General features: G+C 29.3%; 1 protein-coding gene across 1 annotated transcript in view; it reads right to left on the bottom strand.

The window, feature by feature from the left end:
* Positions 1 to 9,019, bottom strand: part of LOC108687463 — an 87,322-nt gene that overhangs the window by 33,408 nt on the left and 44,895 nt on the right. The window contains exons 2-3 of the mRNA XM_018193229.1: positions 4,077 to 4,311; positions 3,269 to 3,683 (exon numbers count right to left, since the gene is read on the bottom strand). Of these exons, the coding sequence (XP_018048718.1) occupies positions 3,269 to 3,683; positions 4,077 to 4,309 (648 nt within the window). The 5' untranslated portion in view covers positions 4,310 to 4,311. The remainder of the gene's footprint in view (positions 1 to 3,268; positions 3,684 to 4,076; positions 4,312 to 9,019) is intronic.

The following is a 9,019-nucleotide window of genomic DNA, read 5'->3' on the forward strand; positions in this document are numbered from 1 at the left end:
AGGAAAAACCTCTATTATGAATTCATTTTGGGTAAATGCTAGAAGTCTATAGGCAGAATTTAAAAAAATAATAGGTCATTTTGAAAAGAATTTAATAAGCTTTAAAATAACATTATATAAAATTTAATTCAAATACCATTTTTTTTTAATTAAAGAAATGTAAAAAATGAGCAAATCGTAAAGTCAAGAAATTGTGCTCCTAATATGAGATGCCCCGAGAAATCGATAATTAAAAAGTATATCAGTATTGCAATTAAAAACTTTATTTAATGTTTCTAAAATACAAACAAACACAACCAGCGTGAGCATGCAATAGATTGTACCCAGAACTCATCTTCAGATAGTTGAAATCAAACATCGCAGAAATAGGCACTCAACGTTCATTCCGGTTGTCTTTTTATTATTGTACAATAACATTTATACTTTATCAACGATTTTGTATAACATAGGAGCATGGGTTATTTCATATTAAAAATATCCTGGATATCTCATATTATGGTTTCTACGCCTCCTAACTTTTGTAATTAAACAATTCAACATATCTCGTATTTTTCTATTAGTACGACTTTATTCTATCACTAAAGAATTTGCCAAATATTTATTTATTAAATAATAAACAAGATTTAAAAGCTCATCTCAATGAAACTTGAAGAAATCCAAATTCTAAAATCTTGTTTTACAATAATTACAGGCATGATCTAATAATAAATTTTCTACTAAAGTTTTCAATCCCAGAGCAATAAATTCATGGTGGAATCAATAGATAGTGTTTATTAGTTTAGCAGAAATGCTGCTATCTCATATTAGGCGCTTGTCTCAATAGAAAAGGAAGGGGTTTTCCTCCATTTATAATAATTAAAATAAAACAGATATAATATTTTACTCTAAAAAAAGTTTAGATGAAACATGTCAGGTTTCTTCGCTCATAAATATTCTTTCACTCTTATAAAGAGTGAAAAAAATTTTAATTTTTGGACGTAAATAAAAATAATTCCATATTTAACAACTATCAAAAATATAATTTCTAACGTATTCATAGAAGATAAAGAAGAGACAGATATAATCGATGTGAATAATATTCTATCAGTAGTCGGTACAATACCATCTGCAGCAGTTCAATATAGCTGTAGATGGTAAAGTAGATTTCTGTACACAAGAATTTCTGCTTATAGATTACTTACCGAATGAAGAAATAGAAGATATATAAATAAAAAGCAAAATAGTAACAATTAATTTTTTAGATAATTAGCTTCATTAAATATTAAATATTAAAATTTGACATAAAATTTAACTTAATCTTTTTATTTTAAAATTTACGAAGTATATTTTTTTAATAAGAATAACTTTAAGAGTATTAGTCTATAAATAATACGCGTATGTACATAGCGTTACCTAAGAAAGTATAAAAGGGAATAGAGAAATCAATTCTATGTAAATTAAAAAGGTGCGGCAGATAGAATTCTTAGCCGTACATCCCGATATATTACCACATACATGCAACTATTCGACTACAGTACACAAATACTTTTCAGTGAATATGTACAAATATATATAAAAAAAACCGAAAAATTATTTCAAAACATAATAAATAGAATATAAACATAATAACAAATATAAACATAATAAACATAAAATAGAATGTTTGAGCTTAAGATATTCTTTGTTTAATATAGAATAGAATAGTTTATCATTCGTCTTTTCAATCGTCTTTATAATACATGTACATAAACTATGATGAAAATTAAAAAAGATATAATCTCTTTTGAAGAAAAATATTTAAAAATTAAATAATTTCATGCAATCTTCATATAAATCTTCATATAAATATTTATATAAATTTCATATAATTATTTATATAAATGTCATATAATTATTTATAAGCGTAATTATTTCAATATATTTCATTATTCGGAATAATTCTTATTAAACGAAATTACGAACTAATTTAAAAGAACTATAAAATAACATAAAAAAAAATTTCCACTGTATATTCTAAAAATCACATAATATCTATGATTTGAACAAGGAACTATTTCACAAAATTGAACTATTAAACAAAATGATATAATGATAAACTAATAATTGTAATTGCCATGTATTCAAATTGTGAAGTTATGTACACCACTGAAGAGGATCATAATAAAATGATCGAAACGATTGAAATTTAAAGAGCATTTTTAGTATCAGCACAATAAATCTGCAACTCGAGTTCTTTAGTCTTTAATTGTTTAGATGATTTATATTCATTTGGAGTTTAAAATTATATTTAAAATTATAATTATTTTTTTATATTTTTATGAAATAATAAATTTATGAAATAGTACGCGATGTCGTATTCTGCTTAATAAGTGTTAAACGAGGTGGAAAATGTTATTATCAATTTTTTTGTGTTTGCGCTTGTAGATAACAAGATTTATCAGAATCATGAGATATAAATGCCCATAATCATGGTGTTTTATTGACGGGGATAACGTTAAGATGCGAGCTAGCTTATCTTTTTGCTAGCCAGATACCTCTTACCCATCATCAAGTCACCTCTGCACTTTGACGACAAGGGAAAAACTTGGGTCGTTAAGATCCTGTCGCACTACGTACGTATCTTGGATGACAAGTGAGTGCATTGACTTTTTCGTAGCATGGAGGTTATTACTTTAAAATTACGTTTTGCCACGTATTCTTGTACGCGATCGGGAAATTATATGCTTTTAAGAAAAGCCATTAAGTAAATACATATTGAATAAAAAGTTTATATAAATGAAAGTCAAGAATTATTAAAAGTGAAAAATTTGATATATGTATAACAATTTTAATGCAAATACATTAACTTTTTAACCAGCGAAACAATAGAATAGAGAAAAACAATACAATAGAGAAAGACATAAAAATGACTATCATAGCTTAAGCTATATCTACTTATATGGCAACTTAAGTGGTAACCTGTTTTAAAAGAGCTGTTTTCTATTTCCACTTACTTACTCTCCAAGAATCTGCCAAATTAGGCAAGAGAGATGCATAATTCAGTTTATCAACCTTGCAGTTAATCACTTCGCAAATTCACAAATAATCGCATCTCGTTGAACATTAAATTTAAAATTTAATCAAAAACTTTTTAAGAAAGTGTCATTTAATCATAACTTCACTAAAACAATAAGAGTATTTCTACAAACTATCTTTGTGTATATTATTGAGATAATGGCACAAATGTTGAATTTTTCTCATGTTCATTGAAAATGAATGCTGATTTTAAAATTTGATAGAATTAGCTTACCACTGATGTAGTTGTCCGAACACTAGAAACCTTTTGTTTTCCGAGACCAGTGAGCCCTCCAAGACATCTCTTGGTGCATTCAGGATCGTTGTCCTCGCAGATAGGACATCCCGCAGTGGAGGCACCGCCTCGCTCTCTGAGGACATGATTGCTGCTAGTCGTGTAACCTTGGTCGGAACTGGCGTTCGAGTTTGGCCTGGAGTCGTCGGAGCTGTCGAATGGCTTAATGTTTCTCGGTCGATGGATGATTCCCACCGGCTCCCATATTTCACTGGTCGACGACGCATAATAATTGTTCTCCTTGGTCTCGCGACTTCTCTCGTCAACAACTTTACCGCCACGAGCGACGGTGACCTCTTCCTTCGTCACAATAGACGATTTTACGCTTAAGGATGTCTCGAGTCGCACTGGGGCCCTTTAGACGTCAACCACGTCAATTTACAAGATAGCAGTGTGGATTTTATACGAAATGTGCACTTCGAATATAATATGAATTTGCGAGGAACAAATCACAGTAAATGTTTACATCAAAATATATAATTAAAATAATACAAAATCGTATTATATACCGTCCACTTAAGTATAGTAATAAAATATAGTCTCTAAGCTAACTCAAATAAATAAAAAATACATGTCAAACAGTAAAATTGTCATTTATATTAATAACATAAAATTATAATAACCAATATTTTCATATACGATAATTCTCGTATATTCGACCGAAGGAAGGAAAAATACGAGTAAATATATGAGATATACAATATGAGTAAATACAATATGCACAATAGGAAAAGATCCACAATGCTACCTTAGAATTCCAGCCTTGACAAGAATCTGGTTGAGAAGATCGCACGGTGGGACCTGGCCGGTTATCATGGCTTCTCGTATAGCAACTCCGTCTGGTCCCTCGAGGGGGATCGGTACACCATTTATCAGTAGAACTTCCTCTTCTCTCACGCAGGACTTTTTCTCGCAGTCCACGACCTTGACACCAGGCCCGAGTATAGACTCCACCGTGGATTGAATCTCGTGGTCATCCATTCCTAAGAATGTACGTCTCTTTCTCGTATTCGTTATTTTTTTTATTATTATTGACACCTCGTGCGAAAATCGGATATTAAATAATTTATACTTTATTCATATTTATTGTGCTTTAAGGAGCAAATTATATTTAAAATCAAAATTAAATATATTTTTTAATTCTATAATATCAAGAGAATGTTCGAAAGATTTAATGTGCGTCACGCAATAACGATGTTGTTATAGCGCCAATCGTACAAATATTAATATTCTGTCAGATTCGTGAAGCTAGAATAGAATTGTGAAAAAATTATACTTGCACACCAAAAAGGTGTGCGCGCTACCATTCGACCACCTGAACTAACCAAACTCGACTAAACCTGCCCGGAACTGGCGGCGCTATGCACCTGCATCGACTTGTAAGATAAAGTTGTTCAGTAGGTACTGTGCAGAGATTTTTTAAAGTAATTCGATAAAAGTTCTCTCAAGCCAAACGATTGCTAACGTAATTCCTCGTTTCCGTGTACTGAAATGTGATGAATGTAAATTGAAATAACTTACAAATCAGCAAACTAACTAATATAATAATAATTTTTAAAAGTTTTAGTTAAAACATTAATATACGCCGAATAATTGCTTTTGCAACACTTTGCAATCATACATTTTATTAAATAGAATCAAATATTTAGTTTCGTAAAAATGAATCTTCATTTATTAAAATTGTTGAACAGAATACAATTCGTTAACTCTCAATTATCAATTATATGCATTGTATATTTAATACATTTATTATGATATTTAATATTTAATTCCAATATCTATTAATATTTCAATATTTGTCTAATTATTCATAGATACAAGCCATAAATTTTCTCTACGATATTCAATATTTTTATACTTTTGTCATACAACAACGAGCAATACTTTCTCGCGTGATCGATAATCAGTTAACGAGCATGCTACGACATAAATCAAAAACTTCCCTGGTAACGTAGGTCATGAACAAAGTGGGGAACATTGCTGGTCGATGATGCGAGAAATGCATTATTCCAATACACGGTACGGCGCCGCTCCGCATGCGCTTGCATAGATAAATGCACCGCTGCATGAATTACATCTCAAGGAGAACGATCTCGGGTGCGACGAAAGACGTGCACGAATGAATGTGTAGAGCTAAATGAGTTTCTGTTTTGATTCTAAGTACATTCTTTAAACAAGACTAGCTAGAAACGCTAAGATAAAGAAGAAGATTCTCTGTCTGGCAGTTCGGATATGTAAGAGCAGCAATGTAAATTACATCGATGATTTCACGATAAACAAACAAATGTTTGCAAAGCAGCACCAAACGAACATCTAGCGACAAAAAGTTCTTCAAGCTAAGGTGACGATGCGTATGTAAAACTCTGTACAAGAACATCTGTAACGCATTACGTTACATTAAGTGCGTAAACTGAACATATAAACTGAAACTTGTATATGTATGTGTATAACAGTACATAACAGTAAGCTTTATACATCACGCATAAAAAAAAACATACTATAACTTTACGTTAAATATTGTGTTACTATTTTCTTTGTACGTTGATATAAGCTTATTATTATATAATATAAAATTAATAATATATAATAATTAATAATATATAATATAAAATTTTAAAAATTATATCAAAAATATGTCACGCAAGTAACAGCGCGTATATTGTTATATTAATTTTTATTACTAATAACACTTTTATTCATACTAACATTTAATCCGCGTAATTTTGCCGTAAGATGAATATACGTCAAGGTCAAGGACAAGGAATCATCATCAGGAAGTCTGAAGAAAGCAATGGTTATTCGTGGAACTGTTCTCTGTTTTCACAATTAGACACGCCCACACGCACAGCGTACAAATGTACCAAAATATCTGATTGTACAATTTCTTATGTCTCTTCTCATACAGCTAATTATAACAGATAATTAATATCAAAAATAATTCTCACAAACACACATTATTCAAGTTTATTACGTTTATCACGTACTGAAAAGTACAGATCGATTATTATTATTTTAAACAATCCCTTATCTTTTTATAGATACGAAAATGTTTATCTGAACCAATAAATTCAAATTCGGCAAACAAATTCAAAATTTGTTAACTAATAGTAGTAAATAATATAATTAAATAAACCTAATCAAAAAATATTTATAATTATGTTATGAGAAATTTTAAATTTCATAATTTATATACATATTTGCACTTATGATATTCTATGTAAAGACAGTTATCACGTCTAAAATTTAATCAGTAATTTATATCATATGAATTAGGCATTTAATTGTAGCAAGTAATTTGTAAAATACAGCTATGTGCATTGCAAATGTAGATTTAATAACAATAATCATGTTTATTCTTTGTTCTAACGCATAAAATATGAATAAGTAATGAGGCAAATACAACCAAAGATTGCAATGCACTTCAAAGAACCTAAAAAACTTCGAGAGCTATTCGTAAAAACATCATATTGTCTCATACATCCTTGGGATGCTTACATAAACAACGGTGCATAGGAATATATATATATAGAGAAATTTTAAATCGAAGATATATGTGTACATATATACAATCTGATTATTTCTGTACAAAAATATTAATTACGATATAGACTTGAAAACAATTATTATTAAATATATTATTATGTAGAAAGTCTCTTTTTCTATATTTAATCTTAACACACAGTTTCTTAGTAAATTTGTTATAATATGCATCAAAGACATATGTTAACGTTAAATGAAGCTAATAAAAAAAAAAATGCATTTTAATCAAGGTTTTAATGCATCAAAAAAATCTAAAAGTTACCTATAATATTTAAATAAGAAATTCTTTAATGTAAACTATTAATAAAAATTATTCTAAATATATAGTTTATTTTATTATATGATAAGTCTGCAGATAATCGTACTTATATTGAAGTAGAAATCTAATTTCAGATTTTATTTTGATAGTGCGAGATAAATAAGACTAATTATTAACAATAGTTTTATAATATCCAAAAAGATCGTTTTTTTTTATTCAATACACTTACAAATATTCTACTTAATCAAAATTTCAATAAATTAAAGATTTTAATATGACAACGTATAATCATCATGTATAAAACTTGAAGCAATTCTTCTCACAGATTAGAACAAGAGTCATCCATACATTGAGCAACACAGCTTCATTTTCGCGGCTCATTGAATGTATATAATGAACTCAATTAGTAAGCTAATTGAATCTGGGTAGGTGGGAAACGGAACAAAGTCATTGTCCAGAGGCGTGCTCAGCCTGCATGCCGGACGTCGCGTCGTCGTCTCGATTGCTATGTAGAAGCGGCGATCTCTTTATTTTTAGCTCTAACAAGACTAGCATAGTTATAGGGCCGAAGAAAAATAGAAGAGAATAAATGTTACTAAAAGAGTAAAATGTATTTATTCGTGAAGATAGATATTAAATAGCTAATTAATTGCTATGATGTCATTGCCAATGAAGGAAACATTACGATAACATTTGTCACGAAGATCTGCGAAGAAATTTACGGACAATCATCATTAGACAAATTCACTGTGCAAAAATGTCGTGATAATTTTTTTTGTAAATTCCATGGCCAAAGTAATTAACAAAATCTCCTTTCAGCTCTTTTTAGTTTTTGTAAAATGAAATTTGCGTCAGTGAACAATAATTGCAAAGTGGTTTTAATCTTCTCACTCTGCTATAAATACTGACCATTCATTCGCCACTTTGCCGAAACCAATTTTAGAAATTTAAATGATTCCGAAGTCTGATTGATTAAATGAGCAAAAGATTCAATTAAAACTCAGCATCACACATCTCATGCGATCAAATTAGACGAACGAGCGACTTGAACATATAAGCGTGAAGCAATTAATTAGTTTCTAGCAAACTAATTAAAACATAAAACACGCTCAAAATGTTATCTCGCAACATCGCAGTTGGCGTCATCATTTGAAGGATTTAATCATAATTGCTCGACTGACTTTTGTCACGTAAACATGAGTTAAACGAGCTCACGCACGGTGCGCCAAAAGAGATCTTTTGATAAAGAACATGTAAACAGAGATTGTGTGCAAATCACTAACGGTGTGTATTAACACAAAATTTACATAAACACAATTGACATGTAAAATGTTATATGAATTATAAGAGAACTGCTGGCGATGTTGCACTGAAGTTGTAAAAATATTCAGTTAATTCAATAGTCAACATCAATGTCATATATAGGTGTTTACCTACTTTAGGTTTATTTGCCCTCATATAATACATATAAATTAAAAAAAAAATAAAAGATATCAATACATAATGTCATAGAGAACAATATGCTCAAAATATGGGCATAAGATATCCTGAAATCAAGATATTTGTCTGCGTGTACCATTTCTGTATGGATATCCTCAAGACATCTAAGATGTCTTATGTCTCCTTTTTGAATGTATTTTGTCTGGGTAAATATAAACAATTTAACACAAATTTATTCAAAAATGATATATATATATATATATACAGATATTAATAAACTTCAAATAAAAAAGTTACAAATATATATAAAAGATAGCTTTGCAATTGACTTAAAAACTGTAAAATATGATTTTACATTATAATTAATTGACGCTAATACTTTTTTAAATCATTCTGTTGCAAAAGAATAATAAAAATATTTATGAAAATGTACGAATGTTCTCCATTACAAA

The sequence above is a fragment of the Atta colombica genome, unplaced genomic scaffold (assembly GCF_001594045.1).
Source record: "Atta colombica isolate Treedump-2 unplaced genomic scaffold, Acol1.0 scaffold207, whole genome shotgun sequence".
Taxonomy (NCBI): Eukaryota; Metazoa; Arthropoda; class Insecta; order Hymenoptera; family Formicidae; genus Atta; species Atta colombica.